The sequence below is a fragment of the Cricetulus griseus genome, assembly GCF_003668045.3.
Source record: "Cricetulus griseus strain 17A/GY chromosome 1 unlocalized genomic scaffold, alternate assembly CriGri-PICRH-1.0 chr1_0, whole genome shotgun sequence".
Taxonomy (NCBI): Eukaryota; Metazoa; Chordata; class Mammalia; order Rodentia; family Cricetidae; genus Cricetulus; species Cricetulus griseus.
Window position 1 is genome coordinate 150,801,706 of NW_023276806.1, and position 27,596 is coordinate 150,829,301.

At 40.9% G+C, this 27,596-nt stretch overlaps 1 protein-coding gene across 3 annotated transcripts in view; it reads right to left on the reverse strand.

The window, feature by feature from the left end:
• The window catches only part of Polr3b (RNA polymerase III subunit B), a 108,271-nt gene extending 91,319 nt beyond the window's left edge, over window positions 1–16,952 (reverse strand). The window contains exons 1-7 of one of the 3 annotated variants that reach the window (XM_027392506.2): window positions 16,773–16,952; window positions 9,622–9,654; window positions 9,350–9,406; window positions 9,200–9,264; window positions 4,862–4,937; window positions 3,489–3,589; window positions 1,336–1,427 (exon numbers count right to left, since the gene is read on the reverse strand). In XM_027392506.2, the coding sequence (XP_027248307.1) occupies window positions 1,336–1,427; window positions 3,489–3,589; window positions 4,862–4,937; window positions 9,200–9,264; window positions 9,350–9,406; window positions 9,622–9,654; window positions 16,773–16,844 (496 nt within the window). In that variant the 5' untranslated portion in view covers window positions 16,845–16,952. Of the gene's footprint in view, window positions 1–1,335; window positions 1,428–3,488; window positions 3,590–4,861; window positions 4,938–7,035; window positions 7,145–9,199; window positions 9,265–9,349; window positions 9,407–9,621; window positions 9,655–16,244; window positions 16,631–16,772 lie in introns of those variants that run through there. The other 2 variants (XM_027392507.2, XM_035450816.1) reach the window with 2 other exon arrangements.
• Between the last annotated feature and the right edge of the window lie 10,644 nt (window positions 16,953–27,596).

The following is a 27,596-nucleotide window of genomic DNA, read 5'->3' on the forward strand; positions in this document are numbered from 1 at the left end:
GAACCAGCCAGAAAGGAATAATTATGGTTGAAAGTGGCGCATTTGTGTGTCAAGCTGACAAGGGGGCAAAGGGCACTGGTTAGTTTTGTTGTTGCTACACTGGGAAGAGGGAACCTCAAATGAAGTACTGCTTTCATTGGATCACCCCCGTAGGCTTGCCTATGGGGCATTTTCTTGACTGCTAACTGGTGTGGGATGACCCAGCCTATGTGGGCAGTGCGTTCCTTAGGCAGGTGGGCCTGAGCTACATAAGAAAGGGAGCGAAACACGAGCCTGGAAGCAAGCCAGAAAGCAGCATTCTTCCATGGTTCCTGCTGCAATTCCTGCTTGAGCTCCTGCCCGGAATACCCTCAATGGTAGATTGTGACCTGGAAGTGTAAGCCAAATAAACCCCTTCCCCTCCAACCTTCTTTTGGTCAAGGTGTTTACTATGGTAATAGAAAAACAATCTATAACATCCACGTATTTCACCAAGCCAGAAAGTATATCAGGCAAATGAAAAGAGCAATGTATTAAACAGATGGATCTGGAGAGCTCTTAAGCACAAGAATAACCTGGGATCTTCAGTGGAAACTGATACAATGGTAGACCATGATTAGGTTTTCAAAATAATGCTTCTACTGAATAAAAGTCACAGGCCAATATTACGTATTTTTCACATAATTTAGGAATAGGGCAGAATGGGATTTTGTTCTATCTACAAGATAGAAGCAAAACCAAGGCAATATATTTAACTTCTGAAAAACTTGGTTAGAGTCTAGCAAAGTAAGATTCTTTCTAACTAAGCAAACAAACAACAAAATCCCCCCTTGATGCAAGGAGTTCAAGTAAAGCAGCTCTAGGCCAATTTAAATCCTAAGTAAAGGCACTGCGAGAAACTCTACATTCTGTTGTTTGAAATTTTATCAAAAAAAATAGTCTAGATATCAGCATAAAAGTATAAATTTTAAGACCTTACACAACAGCAAAAATGTTTTCATCTTTTTCCCTTTTCTCCAATTAACACAGACTGTAGTGAGCTCCTGGGGTCTTTTCAGAACAGCTTAGATAGTAACTTTGGAAGTCTATCAAAGGAAACTACTAACGACGGCAGAGAGAAGAGAACAAACCCTGGCAATACAACAGAAGTTAAGCCACTAAAATTTTAAAGCTAACAAAAGAATTTATTATTTTTAGAAATCTAAAATAAAGCTGTTGCCAAATCTTCAGAAGGTTATGAACATAGTTTTCCAGCAAGTTCATTACAAGGCAAAAAAGGCTTCAACAGAATACTAGGAAAAAAAAAAACAGAGCAAGGAAAGAGTGAGGAGGGTATACACAAGTCATCACACATACCTGGGTCTAATGGACATTCGTTCAATTTGGCAAACTCTGCTGGAGTTTTCCCTGTCAGAACACAGTTTGAACTTCGTAGCATGATGGGCATTCTGTTTAAAGTAAAACAAAAGAAAGTTATTGTGCATAGGTTGAGGCATAAAAAATGCAGTGAACAGATGGCAGAGAGGCCTGAATCCCTGTGTACAATGTTAGAAGATGGTCAGAGGATGTTAGATGTTCTCACGAGACAGCCAAGGGAAATCAAAGGTTTCCCAGACATATTTTCTGGCACAGATAACAAAAATCTACAACTGTGCTGGATAACAACAATGGCACAGCTGAGAAGAGAATTACTAAGTGGGAGCAATTATCAAGAACATTATTTTAGGAAGACTAAGAGGTGGACTCTACAAAGAAGACTGTAACCACCATGTAAGAGCAGGACAGTCTAAAGCACACCTATGCAGACCTCTAGAGAAACTTATTCAAAGGAGGAAAGGCTTCGGATTTAAAGATGTGTGAAAGCCTTCACATTACTACCTGTACGGAATAGAGTACCACACCTAAACATACAACACAGCAAAGTGGAAAGGAGGGAGTAAAACAAGAGCAAAGCAGATTACCAAAAGGAAAAACTGAGTAACAGCACTAAAGGACCGAAAGGGAACAACCTACATAGTACCACATGGAGGTCAGTCACATAGAGATGTTTTCAGTTATGAACTAAACAGTAAAAAGACCTTCACTAAATTTCTAGAAAAAAGTTTCCATCTTTACAACATGGAAAATATAACACAAACCAACATCTGATGTGAAAAATGTATGTTGCACAAAGAAAACCAAACAAGCAGCTGAAACAATGACTTGTAGTCAAGAGCACTGGCTGCTCTTCCAGAGGACTCAGCTTCAGTTCTCAGCAACCACATGGATGCTCACCAACCATCTCTAACTCCAGTTCTAGGGGACTTGATGCTGTCTTTGGCCCTTCTTCAGAATCAAGCACGCATGTAGTACACATACAAACACGTAGACAAAACACCCATACACATAAATAAAAGTAAATCTTTTTAAGAAAATAAGAAAACAAAACAAATGCACAGAAATATTACTAAATGTTAACTTTATAAACCAACAATGATTTTGAGTTTATGGGTTAAAAAACAAGACAAGAGGAACTTGGCATAACAAAACTCAAGGATTTGACTCAAGTCAAAGCTTTCTAAGATGTTACTCTTCCTAAAAGATAATAAAGATATTACAGTCAAACTTTGTTAGGTTATGCAGTTTAGTTCTAAAGTAACACAGCCAGAAATGATACATCTGCCTTTCATAGCAAGTAGAAGAAAGAAAAGAGCTCCTATTAACCCAAAGTGGAGCAAGGGAGAAAAAACTAGAAACATTGGAAAGATTTCAAGTACAGAATACACTGACAGAAATATATTGAACATATACATCTATACATTTAAATAGTGTGGGGGGGGTGTGTGTAATAGATGTAAATGAGCTACATTCTCCAACAAATTAAAAAAAAGACAAAAAAAAAAAAACTAGGTACACATGGTTTGCCTCAAGAAAACCAAAAACAGTTTAAATTCATAACTTTTCTACAGAAGACTTAGCAAATGTCCCTAATTAGGAAAAGCACATTCCAAAAATACTAGCTGATGCTATCCATTATTTTCAAACTTCTGGGAGGCAGTAACTTCTTTCATAACTACTGCTACACATAAATAAATGTCTAGGGAAACTACACACAGTATGCAGCAAGAAGCCCAGTACAGGAGAATTCAATGAATCCTAACTGACCTACTGAGTGCTCACTGCTGGTGTCACCTAACTGACCTACTGAGAGATCACTGCTGTGTTACCTTAGTGACCTACTGAGTGCTCACTGCTGGTGTCACCTAAGTGACCTACTGAGCACTCACTGCTGGTGTCAGGAGAAAAGAAGGGAAGCATTTTCCTCAGCTTTACAAAACAATCTACAATTACTAAGAAACACAGCTCTGCCTGGCCCTTACTCTAAGGATCCACAAGGTAATCCCATGACACTGCTTCCCACACACTTCGGATGAGGGAAAGAGGTAAAGAAGACTTGTTAATTTGCTTAAGATAACATTATGGAGCAGAACTCAAGGCAGTGTGGATCCAACAGCAACTTCACGTCTCACCTGCCAATGGGTAATGCGTTTCGGATTATCCTCTGGCTGCCTCGGGTATACTCAATGTCCACCGTGATTGGGGCAGAGTATGTCATGTCCCTCAAACGGCACTGGAACAAAAATCACACAGTTACTGCCCCTCTTGCCTTCAGAGTCCCCACTAGGAGTACGGTTCATACCAAACTGAACTTTACTTCACGTCTACTTTCCCCAGGAAGGAGATGACTCATGGATTGGACTGGATTACATATTGCTCTAGCATCCCTAGTCCTGCCAGTGCAAAGATGGAACAATAATCCCAGGAGTAATCTCCTTCTCATTTACCCAGTACAAATAACTAGTTTGTTTCCACATCATCATAGCAATCAGACTGTTCCTTGCAAATCCACCATAGAAACGAATTAATGTGGCTGATTATACTGCTCAAAATTGTTAACAATCATAAAAGTAAGAAAATTACAACTATGCTATCTAGTCTTCAACTCCATCAGAGACCATAGAAGGAAACACATTAACTGACTAACAGGAAGTATGAGCAAGAGACTTCTAAAAAAATGTGAAAATGACAAAATCTTCTGTCTGCCTGGACAGTCACCCAGAGGTCCTCTGCAACCTTGGGGCATCTATCTTTGGCCTACAGACCTAGCATATCTAACAAAATTTTCTGTGAAGCAAGATTTTTGAAGGGCTTGTCTTGGCAAGGTTTGATAGTCACTTTCTTTTGTGTTCTCCTTGTCCAATTTGGACAGCATACTGTCAGCAGTTGAGGCAAGGGCATTTTCTTGCCCAGTGGCTTACTTTTGCCACAAAGAAAGTAAACTCCACGTGGAGTTTGTTCAATGCCCATCATTTCTGAAGTAGACTGGTGCTGCCAGGAGCAGACATATCTCATTGTCAAAAAAAAGAAAGAAAGAAAAAAAGAAAAGAACCTATATTATTTAAACATTTCAAATGCCATATTCTATAGATCGCTGAAGTGTTTGAAGATGACCTGTCTTTCTAAAATTTTGTTTGATGTGACTGTAAGTTCAACTGTAATAGGTGACTGATTACTAAACTACATTTCCTTATTATCTTATATAGTTGGTAATAATAACTTTCAAGGACTAGAAATTTGCATTACATTGTTAAATGAGCTGTAGAGGTACAATACCTTGAACAAGATAAGAAATGTATATACAGTATGCTTAAAAAGTTTAAGTTTTCTATTCCTGATTGATAAAAATTGTTAATGTAGTGCTGAAGGAATGACTCAGAGGTTCAGAGCACTGGCTACTTTTCCAGCAGATCCAGTTTCAATCACAAAAATCTTAAAAGTAAAAATTAAGAGCAGACTCTAGGTGAAAACAAACCAGTCCAAGTAAAGTAAGATGCACAATTACCTCATGAGGGGACACTGGTCTCGTTACATTGAAGCTTTCTTCAACATCAGGAAGTCCAACATAGATATTAAGATATCTGAAAAGCAAATTTATTTCATCAATTTTGTGTCTTTAGAGAACATACATGAGTGATCCCTCAGTCTTTGAAAAGCACCTCCCTTACTGAGGATGACAAACAAAAGTGATAATTGACATCTTCCTGAAGTGATAGTTCATATAACTTTACACATGAGGGGAAATGCCATCATGTTGTGTGTGTGTGTGTGTGTGTGTGTGTGTGTGTGTGTGTGTGTGTGTAAATGTATGAGAAAGAGAGAGAGAGAGGTATGGATATGCATGTGGCTGTGCACAGGTACATGTGTATGATGATGTATGAGTATGTACATGTGTGTGCATAGGTTTGTATGAGAGAAGAATATGTATGTGGGTGTGCATAGGTAAATGTATGTATGACAGAGATATATGTACCTGTGTGTGCACAGGTATGTTGTAGAATATTATTTTAAGGTTGTTATATTTGTTTAAACTCTGGAACATTTGTTTAATGATGTAAAAATATGTTGATTTTGTTTATATTGCATTTGTTTAATTCTGGGAAACTGATTCTTTGTCTGTCTATAACACCTGATGGTCTAGTAAACAGCTGAACAGCCAATAGTGAGGCAGGAGGAAGGATAGGCAGGACTGGCAGGCAGAGAGAATAAATAGGAGGAGAAATCTGGGAGGAGCAAGATAAAACAAGAGGAGGAGGATGTCAGGGTTCAGCCATCCTGCCAGACTTGGAATAAGAGTGAAAATAAGATACATAAAAGAAAAGGAAAAAGCCCAGAGGTAGATGGAATAATTTAAGAAAAGCTGGCTAGAAATAAGTCAAGCTAAGGCTGGCCATTCATAAGTAATAATAAGATTCCATGGTTATTTACTTGGGAGCTGGGTGGCAGGCTCCCAAAAGAGCCCAAAGAGTAAAAAATACAGGTGCACTTGTGATCAAACATAATGCTGGGCTGTTTCTTCTATTGCTTTCTGCCTTATGTATATTTAAAGATTTATTTTTATTTGATGTGTTTGAGTGTTTGTCTGCATGTAAGTTCACCATGTGCATGCATGGTACCTTCAGAAGCCAAAAGGGGGCATTGGCTCCCAGGGAACTGGAGCTATAGAGGGCTGTCAGCCACAATGTGCGTGCTGGAAACTAAACCCAGGTCCTCTGAAAGAGCAATCCCTGCTCTTAACAGCTAAGCCATCTCTCCAGCCCTTCCACCTTATTTTTTGAGACAGGGTCTTTCACTGAACATGAAATTCACAAACATTTGTTGGCTACAGTCAAGCTCTGGAACATGCCTATCTTCATACCCCCAGTCAGATGTATATAATGCTGCACCCAGCTTTTACATGAGGGCCTAGGATCCAAATTAGCACATTCCACATAGCCTTCCCTCCAGTCTCCTAAGCATCTTTAAAAGATAATGCAGGTTTTATTAGAAAAATATCAGAGCTGGCTCCATAAAAATGATCCCCAATGAAAACAGCAATGTGTAAGGCTCTGCCTGTGCTATGTGAAAATTCAGGTTTTTGTTGCTTTAGACAAAAGGGAAGACTTAGGAGACAAAAATATATGCTCACTGGTAGAAAAGAAGGGAGGATAATGGGAACCTAATGAGGCTCTACTAGAAGTATTTGGAAATTGGGTGAAAAGAAAAGGGAAAGAAGTGACAACTTCTGAAGATACTGTTTTGCCCAGGTCTCATTCCTCTAATGATATTATTCTGATGCAGCCCAAAAGTACATAATTCAAATTAAGCCAGAATCAAGTGCAAACCTTACTGAATTACCAAGGAATCATATAACTGCACTGAAATAGAAAAAAAGAACAGCATCCTTGGAAAACAGTAGTTGGATTGTATCCTCTAGTTAGTGAACATTCTTCTTTCAGAGATATCAGTTTCCTTAGGTTATTTTGTGTATACCCTGGGTTGAAGTTTTTAAAAATTAATTACAGGTCATAAGGGGAGGGCCTAGGCCCTGCCCCAAATGACTTGACAGATTTTGATGGAGGGAGAAAGAAATTAGATGGTTTCTAATTTAAATAAAATGTATTAAACCATTTCTCTTTAAATAAAATGTAAAAAATTGTTCCTAATTTAAATAAAATTTAAAGAAAAAAAATTAATTACAGGTATGTGAGCTCCATTTCTCACTGTCAGGACTGAAGTCACAAACAAGGAGAGGAAGCTGTCAGAACGAGTGGTACTGCTGGCTGAGTATCACAGGCTTCAGTCTATAGTCTCCAATGTAAACAAAACAGATAGGACATAGACATATGCATGAATGTGTTAGTACATGTACATGTATTTGCTAATGCTGTCTGCCCTTAGTGTCCATATGCTGATCTGCAAGTACTACCCACCAATAAAAGAATAAGGCACCTTGGAGAAATGGTTGATTCCAAGGTGAGAACAAGGAAAAATATTTATGTTATATCCTATGGTTCCATAAAGTAAAGTAGTTGATGAATTACCATGACAGCACATTTTTAAAGGACATGGAATCAAGCTAAAGGATTTCTCTATGGCTAAGCTAGGAAAATCTGAGCAAGAGAATAACAACCTGGATCACAAACAACAGGAAAAAATTAATATCTATGAGCCTAGGCTGATATAAAATAATACACAGAAAGGTACAATGAGGGCATGGGAACATTAAAAACAGAAGGGATGATGGAAGAGAGACTTATAATTATCTCATGGTAGTAACTGTTATGGACAAAAATCAATGTATGTTAAAACCCATGGTGAGGGGCTATGTACGTAGCTCAATATAGGGTACTTGTCTTGCAAACACAAAGTTTGGGGTTCAATCCCAGACACAGTAAATTTTTTTAAAGAAATAAAATTAGTGGTGAAAATATCAATATTTCATGGTCTAAAGGATCTTCCCATACGTACTTATTATAAAAAGAAAAGACATTATCTTTACAATGGAGAATTCTAAAAAAAACAGATATTACATAAACCAAGAAAACAGTGTTAAAATCACCAGCAATAAAAGATCTTGACAAATGTACCCTCTGACATGAATCAGTAAAAATGGATTAAAACACTATGAGGTGTTCTTGCTAAAAACCCGTGCCTTAATCTAATCATGAGCAAGTATCCTAAAATACTCAGATTGAAGGGTCCTCTATCCAGTCAGACTTAAAAAGTATCATGGCCAAGAAACACCAGGAAAGACTGAGGATTATCAGATTCTGGAGACTAAGAAACCAGGTCAACCTCAGGGCTTGAGAGTCACCTCCACAATGTAAGAGCACTTGAGGAAAATCTGAAGTTGGGCCCCCAGCACCACACCAGGCAGCTCCAGAGGATCTGACACCCTCTTCTGACCTCCAAGGGCATTGCACTCAGCTGTGCACAAACAAACATACAAATAGTGGTGGACCTGGAGCATCCCGATTCCATCATAAGATTAGAAGCCATTCTATTACAAGACCAAAATAAGTTCATCCCTGTTTTTCTGTAAAACTTGATTTGGCCAAGTCTTGATCCATTTTCTGGAATTTGACATGTTCTACATCCTACACCCTAACCTCCACCCTGGTAAGATATTCTGCTAAATAATTTTGAAATGTTCAGCCAAGTTCCTAAGTAACTCCAAATTCCTCTGGAAATCCCCCAACCCTTGGTAACCTCTCAGTCTTGCAGTTTGAGGGGCTATATGAACCCCACTGTCTCCTATGTTCAATGCTATTTTCTCAAATCCCACTTTAAGGAGATACCCCGTCTGACAGAAGGCAAAGCTTGCATAATTTGACCAAATAATTTGGGTAATGGTTTTTACTCTTGTTCAGAGGGATTAACAGTAGAAAGACAGCCTAGTGTGGGGCCAGGGACTGATTCAGGTACAGGACATAGGACACAAATGGGAAGAACATCAAATCTGGTGTCTGGTTCAGCTGGCAGTACTCCATCAGTGTAACTTTCTGGTTCTGATGACTGTGGTCTGACTATATACAATGTAGTAACATGCTGTGCAAAGAATACTGAGCAGTTTTTTGTTTTGTTTTTTTTTTTTCTCTTTTTTTTTTTTTTTTACAATTTTTCTGTATCTAAAACTCATCAAAAGAAAGGCTTGCTTAAAAGAATTAAAACAGTTTTAATAACTTTTCAATTAAAACTCTACTTACAATGATTTACAATTAAAAAGTCAAATATGAGCACTTTATAATTAGTTTACTAAATAAACAAAATAATGGTTTTACAAGAGATTTGACAGTGAGGACATTCACTTTAGTACTTAGAAAACAATCAGAATCTTATTTAAGAGTAGTTGGTTTCTTACTTTAAGTACCACATGGGGTCAGCATCACTTGTAACCTTTTCATTGGCTTTCATTATCTTCTTTATCTGCAGTACAAAACACAGTATTAGGACAGAACTCCGACTTCCACTGGTCCTCAATGTAGGTCTAGTTTGAATCCTGGATGCTTACCTCCACATTAATGAAATAGTTAAAGGAGTCTATGTGCTGTTTCACAAGGCCTTTCACCTAAACAGAGAAAGAACGAAGGGTCAGGAATGGCAATAAAGTACAGGGTGCATGAGTCACTCTGTCCATACACAACCATACAATACTTGTATTCTCAATACAAGTACAGCAAAGATTAATAAATGCATGTGGTTAGAAAAAAATTAAAAGGACCATGTAGTGTCTTATAGTGTGATAAATAACCAATTATTATTAAATATCAAACAAATGATTACCTTTAAAAATGCTGGAAGCAGCCTCCATTTTTCCTGTGGACCAAACAATAAGAACATGAGAACTCTGCACCAATAACCACAAAACACAATTATTTTGATGTACCAAGTTTATCACAGTACAAAGGAAGAAGCACACCAAAATGGGGAAATGTTACAATATAACTGCTATTGCAAATAGCATGTTTATAATAGTACCTATGTACGTGTATCACAGGTTTTCACATACCATGACAGACTCTTTTCACTTATCTTAGTCTCTAAGGAATGGCCCATGGACAACCCAGGGTTTTGTGGCAAACATAGAGACGGGTTTTAACTTCAGTGACCTGAATGGCACTAGGAAGTTCTGAGTGGAAGGGTGACATGATAACTTGGGGCATCATAAATGGATCACTATGGATGCTGGGTGAGCATGAGCAAGGCTGGAAGCAGGGGAGGCCACTTAGCCCAGGCTGGTAATAGTACAGACAGGAAGTGAGAAGTTGTTAGCTTGGAGACATCATCTAGAACAAAGCCAGTAAAATTTGACAACAGACTGGATGGCTCCCCCGAGAAACAGTGAAGTTAAAATTAACAGCAGGGTTTCTGCTCTAAGGTGTAAGAGGCACAAAGCCAGCAGCACTGACAAAGATGAGTGCATAGGAACTTGCATAGGAGCAGCAGGCTTTCAGGGCTTTGGGGTGCTGGGAGTTTGGTTGATGCAGGTTTAGTCTGAGATACCAATTAGACATTCAGGGAGAAATGTCAAATGGGCAGCAGATGTCTGGAACTTAACAGACAGTGTGGCCTGCAGTATAAATTAGATAGCAGTTATTAAAGCCAAAGGACAATGAGCTTATCTAAGGAACAATCGAAAAGAGTTGCACAAAATCATCAACAGTCTAGTGTAGTGGTGTACGCTTTAATCCTAGTCATTTGTGAGGCAGGGCCAGGCAGATCTCTGAGAGTTTGAGGCTATCCTGGTCTACACAGTGAATTCCATGACAGCCAAGGCTACATAGTGAGACCCTGTCTCAAAAATTAAAAGAGAGAGAGAGAGAGAGAGAGAGAGAGAGAGAGAGAGAGAGAGAGAGAGAGAAAGAGAGAATTTCTAGCATCTAGAAATGAGAATGTGAGGAGGTCCAGAAAGCAAACAAGCCAGTCTCTGATACTACAAAGCAAGAATGGTTTTTGTGTGTGTGTGTGTGTGTGTGTGTGTGTGTGTGTGTGTGTGTGTGTGTGGTGTGTGTGTGTGTGTGTGTGTGTGTGTAGCTGAGAGGATTATAAGAGAACCTTTTGAGGGAAAGGAAATGTTCTAGAGCATATATGGGGTAACTGTTGCTTAGGTATCTGCAAGTATCAAAACCAAAGCAACCAACACTCAATATCTGTGCAATATTATGTTCCATTATATCCGATTAAACAGAAAAAGAAAAACGATTACAGGTTGAATTAAATTCCTATGCTGACTTCTATGTGGCCTGGCCTACAAGACTGTGGATGACTTGGTGAACACTAACTCAATGTGGCTGGTGCCCCTATAACAAAGGGGAATTTGGACAGACACATTCACGGACACTATCATGTAAAGATGAAGACAGATGTCAGGGTGATACTTGTTATTTTGTTTAAGTTTAAAAATAAAAAAAAAAGGTGCAAAATGAGGTTAGAAGGAGAGATACAGTAACTATAGTTTATTACTGGTGAGGGAGGGAGAGCAGGAGTGGGAGTGGAAGAGAGATGCAGAAGAGGAAGAGGGAAAGAGAGAGAGCAGACAGAAGAAAGAGTAAAGAGAAGACAGAGAAGTGACTTAGTGGTCGACCACCGGAAACGAGAGAACAAGAGGGGGGCGCAGGCTTAAAAAGGGGGAGCTTGAGTATGTGCAGAGTCCCTACGAAGTTACACAGCTCCGAACTGCATCATAAGTGACGAACTGCATAATAAGTGGTGTGACACATCACTGTGCTCACCCCACCCACTGTCAGCGGGTGGGGTCTGTCTCTTAAAGAGGTACAGGCAGGTCAGCATTAATGCCTGAACCTTTCATTCCCACCTTTACTTATTATTTTAAAAGGTGGGTTGTTAAGATGTGGCTGGTTAGGGAATAAGGACGTTGAATTCTGATTAAGGTGCTTTTCATTGTGCTAAGAAAATATCTGTCAATTTTAAAATAGGATCAGTCAAGCTGATTCTAACATAAATATGCTGCTAATGTGTACAACACTTAATAATACTTATGTTTTCACAAACTCTAAGGATTCTTGTAAGTTCCAGGGAGCTGAATTGGACCCACCCAAACAGGTCTAAGAGGTGCCAGAGCTTGGGACTATGATGGAGCAACCAGCTACCCCAGGAAGCCCAGGACGTGGCAGTACCCCAGCTTTCTCAGGTCCCCCAAAGATAGTCAATGCCCACTAGGTCAGCAGGAAGTAGTCTTGAGAACTCGACGTCAGATCCCGCCCCCTGACAATGGGTGGGATACACACAGTGATGCATTATGGACCTGTGTGAGGACTCTGCACATGCTTGGCTTTCCCTTTAAAGCTTGTACCTTTCCCCCTTTCTCTCCCTCTCCTCTCTCTGTTTTGGGTGGTCCACCATTAATTCTTCTGTGCTCTGTTCTCCCATTTCTCTCTCTCCCCCTCTCTGCTCTCCTGCCGTAATAAACTCTATAATTAATATGCTCTTTATGCTCTCTAGTTAGTATTCCATTGCACCGGTGCTAGCCTCATCTCTCGGCTTCTACTTTTCTAACTTTTAAACTTTTACAAAAGAACAACAATACTTCTGTACAAAAAAGACTGTTAGCAAACCAGCAGACACTAGGGAAGAAGCTCTGCTGTAAGACTGATCTTGGACTTCAGTCTTCAGAAATGTGAGAAATCACACTTGTTTTTTATACTCTCAAGTTGTGGTATTTTGTTTCAGCAACCCTATATACTAATCGAACTTTTCAATTTTCTGCTCCCATATTTCAAAATTTTCCCTGGGTGCCCAGTGAAATCCCTCCTATCGCAAAGGCAGGAGTACACAGTCTGTAGTGGAAAGTTCACTGTCTGCTACAAGCACACACTTTCTAATCTCCTCCAGAAAACGGGAAGCCCTCCCTCCCTCCCTTAAATCACCCCAACTCCTGGGTGATTCCACAATCACCTTGTCTATTAGCTTTTTCTTTTAAAACTACTCAAACCTTTGAGCCAGGCATGTGGTAGCATTATCTAATTGCTAGGGCTTAGCAGAACCAGGAGTTCAGGATCAGCCTTGAGTATATAAGTCTAGCCTGGGTTACATGAAATCATGACTCCACAAAGAAAAATGAGAGAATGCATTAACAACATTAACTTGGTGAAGACTTCATGGAAGGTAATAGAAGGCATAAGAATTCTAAACATAATTATCACTCCATGAAATACTCTTTTTTTTTTTTTTTTTTTTTTTTTTTTTTGGTTTTTTGAGACAGGGTTTCTCTGTGGCTTTGGAGCCTATCCTGGCACTCACTCTGTAGATCAGGCTGTTCTCAAACTCACAGAGATCCACCTACCTGAGTGCTGGGATTAAAGGCGTGAGCCACCAACACCCGGCCATGAAATACTTTTAAATTTAGGAATCACTGCCCTTTGCACTTACAGTATGGTGGTTTGAGTAAGAATGGACCCAGATGAGCCAGGGCGGTGATCGCTCAGGCCTTTAATCCCAGTGTTCCCTGAGGCGGAGGGAGGTGGATCTCCTTGAGTTCAAAGCTAGCCTTGTCTACAGAGTGAGTTCCAGGACAGCCAAAGCTACACAGCAAAGAGAAACCCTATCCCACGCGCCCCCCCCTCCACCTCTCCACTTCCCACCACCAAAAAAGAAAGGACCCAGAGGCTCATATATCTGAGTGCTTAGTAACCAGGGAGTGGAACTGCCTTAAGGGATTAGGATTAGGAAGTATGGCTTTGTTGGAGGAAGCTTACCATTGTGGGTGGGCTTTGACCTTTCAAAAGCCCATGCCAGGCCCAGTCTCTCTCTCTCCCTCTGCCTGCATACAGACCAGGATGTAAAGTTTTCAGCTACTTGTCTAGCATCATGCATGCCACCAAGCTCCCTGTTATGATGATGATAACGGACTAAGCCCTGAAACTGCTAGTAAGCCCCCAATTAAATGCTTTGGTCGAGGTGTCTCTTCATAGCAATAAACAGTGACTAAACATGGGAATTTATTGTTGTTGTTGTCTTGTTTTTCAAGGCGGGGTTTCTCTATGTAGCTTTGGAGGCTTTCCTGGAACTCTATTTGTAGACCAGGCTGGCACAGAGATTCACCTGCCTCTGCCTCCCTAGTGCTGGAAATAAAGGCATGTGTCACCACCACCTGGACTAAACATAGGATTAAAATCTAAAGTCTTCAACGTGTTTGTTTTACCAAATCTGGCCAGTGCTATTTCTCCAGCCTCTTTCCCACCATTGCTTATTCTACTTATTCTGAGATTTCTTTTCTCTTGTATATTTCTACTTTCTTCTATTTTTTTCCCCGCATTCCTATTTGTAGATTAAATTCTGTGTATCCATGATATGACTTCCTTGGAAAGGTAATAAATCTTTCCTACAGTATCTGCCACAGTCCATTGTGTTTCTAATACTGTCAGTTGTTTTTTCCAGTCTTAGTCTCTGTAGTGGGGTTCTGAGGTCTTGGCATTTTTTCCTAAATGAATAACCATAATATTACTGACTTTGCCAAAGAAGTGCCTAGAATCGATAGGCAGTGGTGGAGCAGGCCTTTAATCCCAGCACTCAGGAAGCAGAGACAGGCAGATCTCTGTGAGTTCAAGACCAGCCTGGTCTATAGAGCTAGTTCCAGGACAGGCTCCAAAGTTACACTGAGAATCTGTGTCTTGAAAAACTAAACAGAAGTGCCTAAAATGACACCAGAGACTCATAAATTAGCATTGCACTTATTTATACTAATTTTTTTTCAGTTTTGTGAAATAAACTACAATTTCATTGCTGAACTAATGAAGATTAATCTGAACAGTACTTATTAGAGCAATATTTAATAAGATGAATTAAATGAAAATGTCATTTCCTTTTAGCTATTCACTATTCAACTTTCTAACTGATACTCCCTCTACAACTTTCTAGACAGGAGCTCCATTTTATTTGAGTTAATCATTTCTAGTGTATTTTTCCTTCATATTTTTTTCTCTCTTTTTTTTTTTTCTCGAGACAGGGTTTCTCTGTAGCTTTGGAGCCTATCCTGGCACTCGCTCTGGAGACCAGGCTGGCCTCGAACTCACAGAGATCCGCCTGCCTCTGCCTCCCGAGTGCTGGGATTAAAGGTGTGTGCCACCAACGCCCGGCTTTTCCTTCATATTAAATCATGGTAGGAGAAGTTATTCAAGCTTTGAGGGCCAGTTATTACTGACTGATAACAAATATTTGTTGATCTTCTTGAGTACTTACTTGGTAGTGATGTCTTGGCAACTGAAAACAAGTGAACAGATGGGCATGCTTCCTGACTTCAGGAGTTTTTAACATAATAAAGGAGCATGTAAGCAAAGGCAATGACACTTAGCAGGCACTGTGATAAAGGTGTGCACAGGGCTCTTTCTAATTCAGTTTGATTTGGTCCCATTTGGATTGCTGGGTTGGTGGAGAGGCTTATCAGGGTATAGAAACTTTTCAGAAGTTGGCAGACTTGAGGACACTGAGGATACGTATGCCTCGCTATGGGTTAGACAAGGCCAGGAGGGTGGATACATGGAAGAGTCTTAAGGTAGTGGATAAGATATGACAGCAGTTTCAGGTGAGCTAGTGTAGTATGGTTCAATGCTGAGTCAGGGCTGGGGAACACAAACAGCAGAAAGCATTGTGAGGCCTGTGTGGAAGATGCAGAGAGTCTCAGCTGATGCTGCAGTTAAAGATGACTGTAAGGAACTTTAAGGAGGTTCCTTACATTAACACTGTAAAACAATACTGTGATCTACAAAATTCACACTTGAGGACCATTACAAAAAAATTTCAAAGAGAAAAAAAGTAAAATACCCTCATAAAGTTTTAAGTTTAAGTTTACAATTTTGTATTGGGCCACCGCTCTTAACTACTCTTAGCTACAGGAACTACAGGTTGGACATGCCTGTGAGCAGCTCCTGTTGATTAGGAGTAGTGAAACACTGTGAAATAAGCAGAACACAAACATAAATACTGTGTACTTTCCCTAACAGAATTTTGGAACTCAGTCTGAGCCACCTACCTCCACACTCCAAATGCTGGGATTATGGGCCCCCAAGCCCTGTTTATATGCAACTCCCTGTTTAAGTGTGATAGTGGGAACAAAACTTGGGTCCTTTGGAAGAGCAGCCAGTGGTATACTCAACCCTTACACTACCTCTCTGTGCCCTAAGAAGGTTTATCATTCAGTACAGTTACTGGTCATGTCACCTCCCTATTTAACCCTTCAAAGGTACCTCCTTTTACCTTCATCTTTTCTATCAACTCTCCCACTTCCCCACTATTACTGGATTTATTTCAGTTCCTCAGAGACACCTGATGGTATTGTTGAAGGTCAGGCATAACCTGTCCCTTTGCCTGAATTTCTCCCCTGATCATCTTCAATGCTAATTCTCCCATTCTATGCCAAAGATTTCGAGGCTCAGAGGGACTGTATGTACCTTCTCAGGATGGATTTAATCATGTCAGTAACTGAACTTCATCAGGCAATTCACTGTGTAGCAATTATTAACTTTTGAGAATCCGATATAGCGCCCCTCAGAAAATACAAGATCAAAAACTGGCGGAAATATTCAAGATCCTTAAAATACGTCTGCAGTCCAAAAAAAAAAAAAAAAAACTCTGAGCTAAAAGGAACACGATACGATGGCCGGCGTGGGATTCACATTAACTTTGGCACCAAAGCCGGGACCTCATGAACAGCGCCAAGATGACTCCGGTTCCCCAAGGAAGAATAAGAGGGCCAGTTCTTGACAGTGCAGACCGGCATTAGGAAGGCTTCACCCGAGAGCCATTCGCGGAGGTTCCTAGCCCGGGACACGCCAGACCCAGACCCGAAGACTCACACGCGCGCAGCTCTGGGCATGCGCAGAAGCCTCGGGCCCGCCCCCGCCGGCACCCGTGCTCTCCCGGCAACGCCTCCTGAGTCGCCTCCAGCCTCTTCCGCTGCCTGTCCTCGCGGCGCTTACCTCTACAGTCGGGATCGGCGCAGCCAGCTGCTCCGGGCTGAGGCTCCCGAACTCCTCCGCCAGCACGTCCATTCCCCTCGGGGTAAAGGAAGAAGTCAACAGAAAGTTCACATCCGCCCCGCTGCTCCAAGCAAACAGCACGCGGAGAATGGTGTGCGTTGTCCTAAAGTGTCCCGGCTGCGCTTGTTTACTGGAGGCACTTCAGAAAGGTTCCGCTTAGTCCGGGCCCAACCTGCGGTGTTACCCGGAAGTGACCGACCCGGATGTGGGAAACTGCGCCCCCTGGTGTAGTTCCAAGGTTTCGCCTGGCTAATCCTAGACCCCCGACAGACAGGGTTCTTGCCAATTCCTCAGAATGATTGAGCACGGCCAAATATAGTGTTCTAAATGTATAACTAATCAGAAGAATTACTGGATAGCAGACAGTGACCACAACACGAGCTCCTGAAGCAGAGAATTCGTTTAATTTATTCTAAAGCTATATGTGTTGCCTAGCACAAAAGAGCAACAACTGTTAACCGTGTCTAGTAAAAGTGGTTGGTTACATAATTAGTGGTGCCTGCGTGTAATGGAAAGCCATCAACCGCCGTCAAATGGCCATGACAGGTTGCACTGTAGTAAGTCCTAACACCGTAGTGTTACTTAAACTCGGAGGTGACGGTCTCAGATAAATTACCCGCACACAAGTTTAGCGTGGAAAGATTTACTCGTTTAAATGGGTAGGTGAATGATAAATAAGTAAATTAAATCAATAAATAGGAAGGACATTACTGCATCTAGGTATTGTGGAGGAGAAAGTTTACTGTTGATAAAAGGGTGAGCATAGCTAGAGACAGGGACATCTGGGATAGTCTAGAGTGGACATGACCCTGAGCCATGTGAGGAGGAGGGGCAGGAACAGCAGCAATGAGGGCAAAAAGTTAAAGCAGGGGGAAGAGAGCAGGTAACCAAAATGTTTGGATTATATAGGGAAGGGTGGCCAGCCCCTGGGCTGAAGAGTTGGGGGAAGGAGGGAGAGGGCGGGTTAAGCCAGCCATACCCTGTAACAGGAAGTCCCTGAGGGAGGCTGGAAGAACCTGGTGGCCAGGTTTACTTTGATAAATATGCCTACTTCTTCAGGGATTTACGACCTAACTGTAGAGAAAATCCAATAATTGATATTAGAATAGCTAATTAGCAGTTTTGGGGAAAGACAGATCTAAACCCTACATAGATTAGATATTTCAATGTATGTTAACAAAACATAGACGAAGGTGTAAGAGGTGGGGAGTCTGTAGAGTGCTTGGTAGGTGGAACCAAGGCATGGGTTTGGTCCACACTACAACGAATAAACCTGGGGCTCATAGACATCTCACAGGGTGGCACATACCTCTAATCCCAGCATTTAGAAGGTGAGGGTAGGAGGATCGATCAGAAGCTCAAGGGCATCATTAGCTAGCTACCAAGTTTGAGGCCAGCCTGGGCTACATGAAACCCTGTCTCCAAAGAAAATGGAATGTATTAAAAAACATTGATATGGTGAAGGATTTCAAGGATGAAAACAGAGAAAGCGTAAGATTTGCTAATAGAATTTTAAAGTTTTACCATTCTGTGAAAAAAACCTTAAATTTCAGAACACACTGATAAAAACAAAACAAAACAAAACAAAAAACTCTGTGAGTAGTTAAACATACAGAGAGAGTTGGTAGAAGAAAGACAAAGGGATTTATTTGCCTCTGTAATTTGAAAATGAGTTCATGCAAATCCAATGGGAAGAAAAATCCCACAGAAAGAAAATGTAAAAGACACCAACAGTTTAATGGATAGAGTTCCAATCTGGGGAATGCAAAAGTTGTGGCGATAGATGGTGTCATGAGTGTGCACAGTGCTGCTGAATTGTGCACACCATTCAATAGTTGAAACCATTGGAAGGAAGTTCTTAAAATTTCTAAGTATAAGCTTCCTGATTTGTTTTTCAGCCTGGCCCCAAGTCTACTTACTGAGTTAGCTACTTAAATTTCAATGCTTCTATCTTCTAAATGTTGTGCTGACGGACTTCTCAAAGTATGAGAAGCAGCAGCAGCAGCAGCAGCAGCAGCCGGGCGTTGGTGGCACACGCCTTTAATCCCAGCACTCGGGAGGCAGAGGCAGAGGATCTCTGTGAGTCAGAGACCAGCCTGGTCTACAAGAGCTAGTTCCAGGACAGCCTCCAAAGCCACAGAGAAACCCTGTCTTGAAAAAAAGAAAGAAAGAAAGAAAGAAAGAAAGAAAGAAAGAAAGAAAGCCGCAAGATGGCTCAGAAGGTTAAGGTGATTGCCACAAAGCTTGACAACCTGAGTTCAATTCTCAGGACCCTCATTGTAGGAGAGGACAAACCTCTGATCTCACTCATATATAAGGTAAATCATTTAAAAGTTATAACAATCAACCTCTGCCCTTAAATCTTAAAATGTACTCACAGCCACAAGATATCTGTGAATGGTCCTTGTGAATTAATCACCAGAGAGCACCCTATTCAGAGTATAGTGTGGGCAGGACTGTGTGATTTATAAATGGCAGAGAATGCCAAGTTTGGCCCAGGTGTGTCAGCTCTCCATAGTTCTTTGATTTCCCCTCTGATGATTCTCCTACTGTATCATAGATCATAGATCACAGTCACCTGGAGAGCTAAAAATCTCAGCTTTCTGATTGACAGGCTAGAGCTGTAAACCTACATCTGTCAGGCTTTCTGCTACTGTAACCTAATATCATAACCTCTGTACTTGTCTAGTTTCTCAGTATGTGAACACCAGAACAAGAATTGTCTTGCTTTCCAGGTTCTAGTTCCATTTGTTCCTTAATAAATTTGTGAATACTTAATTTGAAAATAAAACAATAGGTAATAATAAATTTAACATAGTCCTTATTTTTCACCCTGATTTTTTAAAGATTTATTTTTACGTAGATTGGATTTTTGCCTGCATGTATGTCTGTGTGAGGATGCCAGATACCCTGGAACTGGAGTTACAGACATTGTGAACTGCCATGCCACCCTGATTATTTTTTTTTAAGTTTCTCTTAAAATATAGGAAACTGTCAGAAGTATTCCCCAATCCCCATGGCTACAATTGGTTGGCAGTGATGGTATTGGCTATTAGATCACAATCCCTTGTACACTGTTTGTGTTACATCTGCACCCCAGGTCAAACCCATGACTTCTTTCAGAGTTCTAGGAGGTTAGACTTTTGAAGGAAGCGGGGGAAATGTCAGGGATAATTTTGTGCTTCCTCAGTTTTATGTTGCAACACACTCTTACTGGGGTGTTAGTATAGAAGCCTGATGATTTTCATAGAGGTCTGGGAAATCCTAGAGGAGAAGCACTTTGCATCTTGCAATAATGCCCATCCATTATATAAAGTGAATGAGGTATGTGGTAGCCAGATGAGCAGCTGGCCAATGCCAAGGGGCTGGAATGGCTGATTATGGAGCATTAGAAATGGGAGAGGTGTTTGGGATCTTGGGATACCAGGAAGAGTATCCATTCATTTGATTACCCTCTTTAAGTAGGTTCTCCAATGAGCCACCCTTGGTGGTAAGTATTCAAGCTCCACTTGACAAGCTAAAATAGGGATTAAGAAATTTGCCCAACTGAAGTTGGAATTTAAATCCATAATTATCTTACTCCAGGACCCATGCTTTTTGTTAGGTCTCAAACTCACATTTCTTTGACACCTAGGGCTTTTAATCAATCATAACACCACAGCAAAGGCATGGGGAGGCAGAAGACATTCTAACACAGCCAAAAGCTAGGGAACAGTAAGTCTGTTTTTCTGTTTTCTGGCAATTGAATGTGGTGCTCATGCAGGGCCTGCCAAGGACACCTCTGTTTGGGAACACTAGAAAAAGCCAGCAGAGCTGGGCCATTCCCCAGTCTTTGTGTCATGTTAAAGAACTTAGATCTGTTTACTGAGACTTTAGCAGAATTCACTGGAGTATATTTTGTCAGCTGCAAGAAAATATCTCCAGTGCTGTTTTGGTACATGGATACATTCTCAGAGAAGCAGAGGAGGCTGGGAATAGTGCTAGAGAAAGGACTCTGTCTGACAAGGCAGAGGGTTGTAATATTCCTTGTTTGTCATTTCACCAGTGAGTGGGGAAGAGCATGAGAAGACTACTGTGTACTGAGGCAGTCTGAGCAGTTCCAAAGTCTTCCCTCACCTCCATGCCCACAGTCCCTTCTCTGAAAGACCCTTGTTTGTGTCATAGAACATCATTCTGCCTTACCCAGAAGGCCAGATTCCCTACAAAAACAGCCATCTAGCTGGACATGAGGGAGAGGTTGAAACCAGCTTACCCAATGCAGGAAGTGTGTCCAGAGTGGGGGGAAAAATTCAATTCCACTCTTAGGACATCAAGACCAGTCAAATGGGAAGACAGCAATAGAAGTGGAGAGGTATATGCCAAGTCAGCATTTGGTAAGATTACAACAGTGGAAAATGCTTTTTGTCAGATGAATCAAGGAGCTAATATGGCCAGCAACTAACAGCACACATTGAGATTCCATGTGGGTTCAGATTCCGTGTGGGTTCAGACCCTGCCAGATGGTGAGTGGTTACTATTTTATCATAGTCTGAAAGACTAAAAACTATATCCCACTGTCCCAGCACACCTGCAAGAGTGGCTGCTGAGACATTCCCAAGTACTTTCTTCTTAAAGCCATACAGTAAGCTCCTCTGTTCCTGTCCCATAAGTATTAAAGAGGCTCACATTGTAAGCTTAAAATGAGAACAAGGCTGCATTGAAAGACAGAGCAAAGGAGACAGCACAAAGCTTATCATTAAAATTTTTCTTTTTAACACAGGTTAAACCCAATGTTTGTTAAATGAATCAAGAACATGTTGTGTTTTTTCACCAGCCTTTGAAGCTGACATCAAGGACAACAATCTACAGCCTTCTCTATATCCTTGAGTTTTTCTGCCAATGACAATTTTGGGCCTAATGAGCCATGGTTATGATGAGAAATGACAAATTTTGTTCCTATGTAGTTAAACACTTAAGCCATCATTTTTCAAAACACTAAAACCCTTTGGAGCTTGAAAGAGATTTAGGACTCATCAATTATAGTTACAGTAATGTATGCTGGTTACATTATGCAGTAGCTGGCAGACAGTTCAGCCTCATCCTGTGAGGCAGATGAGTAGTCTGGTAGGAAGGCAGGGGAAGCAACCAGTTCATGAAGATAGAAGATGGCTTGAACTTACCTAGCTATGGAGTGCTGGGGCAGGTTCAAATTTGGATTTTGTGACTCAGTTCAATTCTACTTTTTCTGAACAGCGAGTGGAAAATGTTAGAACCCAAGCACGACTTTAGTAGGGCCCAGGAATAGGAGTCAACTACTCCCTTGTTTCACCCCTATCTCGTAAGGTTGGGTACTTTCTCTAGACTCACTCAAGTGAATGTTGGTATTTGAGACTTTACTTCAGTGAGGCAAGGAGCATAGTTTCATCAGGGTGGCTGGGTGCCTTTCAGCTCACACTGACTAGTTCCCATCTATTTTCCAAGATGGATGCTTCAGATTAAGCTGGTTCTCAGTATCTACCCTGCTCCTTCACCACAATTGTTCCCAGATTGTAACAAGGTTTCTCTCCTGCCTGCCAGTTCCACCAAAGACCATTCTGAGGCTTAATATTAATTACAATTGGAAAGCCGGTGTTGGTGGCCCACGCCTTTAATCCCAGCACTCTGGAAGGCAGAGACAGGCAGATCTCTGTGAATTCGAGACCAGCCTGGTCTCCAGAGCGAGTTCCAGGACAGCCTCCAAAGCCACAGAGAAACCCTGTCTCAAAAACAAACAAACAAACAAACAAAACAATTGCTTGGCCAATCTCTCAGGCATATTACTAACTAGTTCTCAAAATTAAATTAACCCATTTCTACTAATCTGTGTATCAATATGAGGCTGTAGCTTAATGGTAATGTTCTGGCATATTACTTCTCCTGTGGCAACATGGCATCTCCCTGACTGCCTTCTTTCTCTCTGAATCTGTTTAGATTTCCCACCTAACTATATTCTGTCTGGCCACTGGCCAAATCAGCTTCTTTATTAACCAATGGTAATAAAACGTATTCACGGCATACAGAGGGGCACCCACATCCTAGGTGTTTTTATTGCTTATACCATGTGTTTCTGTGAGCATGTACGTACACACACACACCACATCACCAACAGAAATTTTTGTTGCAGTAGCACTCTTGTTTGTAACCTTCTGTTGCAAACATTCAGTGATTATTTTTATCCCCTTCTGATGGGGGATGTCCTTCTGTATGTTGTGAATATATGTTTCTCTTATTGGTTGGTGATTAAATGCTGATTGGCCAGTAGCCAGACAGGAAGTATAGGTGGGGCTACCAGACTAGGAATGCTGGGAAGAGGAACGCAGAGAGAGAGAGCCAGAGAGACACCATGTAGCTGATGAAGGAGTAACATATGGAGCATTAAGGGTAAGTCACAGCCTCGTGTCAGTACACAAATAGAAATGAGTTAATAATTAAGAGAGAGCCAGCCAAATAGGAGCTTTAGCATCAGCCATACACTTTATAATTAATATAAGCCTCTGTGTATTTATTTGGGACTAAATGGCTGAGAGATCAGGCGGGACAGAAAACTCCCTCTTCACCCTTCAGGACAAAAAAGAAAAACTCAATTATGGCATCCAAGAAACCTCTTACCTTTGTTTTGCTTCATTGCTTTATTGTTATCTGCTGCTCTCTGGATTCATTGCTTCTCCTAATTCCTGAACCCAGTGCTCAGCCAGAGTCTGCTGTGTCCACTCTAAGCCTGTTGCTTCTTGCCCCATTCCTATATGTCTTCATGCTTCAGTCCAAGAAGTATCCTCCCCATGAGAGAGCCCAGTGATCTTTACTAGCGTGAATCACATCTATTTTATAGCTCTTATTAATGTTTTCATAATTGTATTTTATTTGAGTGTTTAAAAATGCATTAATTAGCTGGGCGGTGGTGGCACATGCCTTTGATCTCAGCACTCAGGAGGCAGAATCAGGTGGATCTCTTGAGCTTGAGGCCATCCTAGTCTACAGAGGCAGTCGTCGTGGCCCAGCATGTCTCAGCCCCAAGCCACGGTAGCCAGGAGGTTCAGCCTGAGTGGAGGAGTGTGGACTTGGAAACTCCTAGCAACCCGATGGTGATAAAGACCAAACACAGGCATATTGTCATCTTTAGAGAGCTCTCAGTTCCATGCTGCAAAACTAGAATCTCTTCTTTATTCAGCATCTTCCTGGCTATTTCCTAACCATGCTTCCCTTGCCACGAGGCCATTTCTCTCTCCTTCTGTCGACTCCTCTGCCTGTTAGCTCCTAACTCTCCCTGTCCTCACTTGTTACTTACACACCTAACCCTCTGCCCTGGTGCAGGCTTATTCAAATGCTTAGTTCTGTAGAGACTCGAACTAGGAGGCATTCTACACTGAGGCTATGTCACTCAATAGCAGATTAGCTCACATCTGTAATACAATTGTAGGCTGGAGCTGAACCGGAGGTTTGTACCTCAAGATATTCCTTAATGGAATTTCCTGGTCCCCGACAATTCCCCTCTCTTAAATTAATAAAAAGAAACCCTTGCTTCTGCAACAGGACAGATGACTGCACCTGGCTTAGGTGGGTCCTTTCAACCTACCAGGGGGATCCGTCATGGAACCACGCATTCCATCATGCGTGTTCTGTCTTAGGTTTCCCTGAAGGCAAGGAAAACCGTACCTGTCTCTGGCTGGAATCAGTCTCTGTAAAACAAATCAGGTTAATGGGAATGGGCCTGGTCCAGCTCCAGGAGTTCCTGAATCAGAAAAAATCCACCTGGAAGCAGCACCTGAGCTCTCACGGCTGCAAACATTCTCCTGTGGGATGGAGATGGAGACGTATAAAGGTTAAAATGGCCTTTTAAAATCTGCGTGGGAATGCCTCCAGTGCCTCTGGTACAGACACAACTTAAGTTTGCTCTCTTATACATACTTCTATCCTAAGGCCTGTAAATCAAACGTTACATTCCTGTAAGAATGAACTCTGACTTCTAGTTTCTAATAACATTTGCATAACACATATAGCAAGGTTACAGATATTAACAATTTCATCATGAACATACATTAGCATGAGTTACAATACAATCAAAGGACAATGTTTTCACAATCTGTGGGGTGTGAATAATTTCACAATTCTAAGCCTTTTTTTTTCCCATTTATTCCCTGTCTGGGACTCAATGCCCTTTGAAACTTTCTATTTCTTTCTTGAAGTTCAAAGTTCTGAAATCTGTAAAGTTCTGAAATCAGGTTTGTAATATCATACATAGTCTTTGAATGTTAACTGAAAAGTCTTTTGTCCAAGTCTCGTTTTGTCCAAGCATTGTGAAGGGGCTTCTGCCATTCACTCTGGTTTATACCATTATCCAACTGTCCTAAATGGGTCCTTTTTCCCAATGGGAAAACTGGCAAAACAGTTCTGTGTGTCTAGATGTGGCAAGAAGGCAAGCTGTTTGTTGTCTGGTTCTTAGTCTGCTTCAGAATGAGCACTCACAGATTCAGAGAGGCGGATGTAGTCCATCTGTAGGGAAGCTGGGGCTCTGGAAAGCATCATGAAACTGGAACTGGTGTGTGTCTCCTTTCTTCCTCTGGCCGTAGGTCGAATGTCCTCAAGATTCAGGAACACAGGTTCAGTGTTTCATTCCAGCTGGTTCAGTCAGTCTCCCAAAGTCTCAGGTCTAATTCCTCTCTGCTCCACGAATCTCACCAACCGCTCTGGTGGCCAGCGCGCCCCATTCTCCACCTGCAAGAAAACACAGACATGCCCTCCACCCCAGATAATTATGGGGTCTGGTCCCCTCTATTGACCTCTCCATTTGACCTGAGCGAAATTTGATGAGTACCATCATGCCAGAATCTGTCTGCAGCTGATTGCTCACTGGCATCCACATTTAAAAAAGTTTAAGATAAACAGTGCATGATTTAACACATCATGTGGAGACTGGGGGCACAGCTCCCCCTTTTTATCTTAGAAGCTGTGTTTTTAAGGAGTTATGAGCATGTTCTAAAATTTCTTGTCCTGGAGGATCACAAGGATAGATCACAAAGGATCTATCTGCCTTTGATCATTTTCCCAATGAGTACAAAATAACTGACATGCCTCATCATAATATCCATCTCTATTGTCTGTCTTTATAATTTCTGTGATTCCCATGTAAGCAAAAACATATGAAAACAGTGACTTATAACATCAAGAAATCTGAATATGTGTCAATCGCCAAGTGTATATATTTTTAACTTGCCAAACTCTGCAGCAAATAACATCCATTTGCCATAGTTGATTGGGGAGTAGACCTCAAGGATTCACCCCTAAATTAGCCATAGGAAGATATTGTGGACATATTTCACATTGTTTGATGATTTGACAAGCACTCTCTTGTTAAGCCAAATTGTTTTCTTAGACTTTTGCTATTTTGATGAAGAAAGTTACAAGACTTTAGAGCTTTCTCTATTTAAGGCAAATCAACCAATCTTGTTAATTAATCTGTTGACTTGTTTCATTTGGCTAGTAATCAGGGAAAGGCCTTATTTAATAGGTTCCCAGTGTGACCCATAAGCTTTGGTAATTCTCTTAGGTGAATAACATTTTGAATTTGCTCAAATAATATTCTAACTTGACTATTACTTGATCCTATGCATGGAACTGTCTCTATTATCTGAAGAGCTTTAAAGACATAGTGACTGTCAGTATACAAATTAAATGAATTATTTACTAGGAGCTGAAAGACCATTGCATCAGCTCGAAATTCAACTATTTGAGCTGAAGCCAGAGTTGTCTGCTCCACCTATTCCTTTCCATCAATAACATATGCAAGCGGCTCTCCCATTAGAACCATCAGTAAAAACTAACATAGTATTTTTTTTATAGGACTGCTTTTTACAATTTTGGGGAAATATAAAGATGTATCAGAGTAAATTGTAACAGCCTATAAGCTGCAAACTGATTATCAGTTTTTCCTGAAAACAGAGCATAGGCATTAGTCCCTGAATCACTGTTCTGAAAGAGTCAACCTGTTGCTTGGAATAAGGAACATGTATCATACTTGGTTCTCTCCTAAAATACCTCCTAGAATCTCTATGGCATTTCTGCATCATGCAGGCTACTGCTTTTAAAATAAGGGTTTAAATACTTTGGCTGGCGAGACAGTTATGTGTAACTATGGTAATGGTTCCTCTTGCCATAGAATAGAAGTTGCACTATGCTTTGTGGGGAGCACATAAGCTTCCAATTGTTTTGTATAGTCAATATAATATACCTGTTGGTGCTGAATCACCTCCTCTAATTATAGAAAGACTTGTCTACCTTCTTAGCTGTCTGGGTAAATTGTGATCACTACCTCCTTATAGCATTTTATTTAAAGGATTTAAATCATCATTAGATGCCTCCAAAAAGGACTCAACCACTGAATAGTTTTTAACAACTTTAAAAAAAAATCACTCAAAGATTGTAAACTATCCTTTCTAATTGTTATCTATTAAACCTTAATTTCTTTAGAATACAACATATGTCCCAAACAATTTTTGAGATTTACTTAAAGTTTTTGAACAGCCCTTTCTAATCTAACCTTTGAAGCTGACAAGCTGATAAGACCTCATTTGCATTTTAGCTGACCTGGCCTAATTTGCATCTACATAGACACATTCAGGCTGTGAATCTAACACGGTGGTTGTCTCCTGAGGCTTTATCTCATAACCCTTTTAAAAATCACATATCAGCTTTTACTTTCTAGATTTTCCCTTTTTAACCATAAAATTTTAGGAGGATCTGTATCCTCTC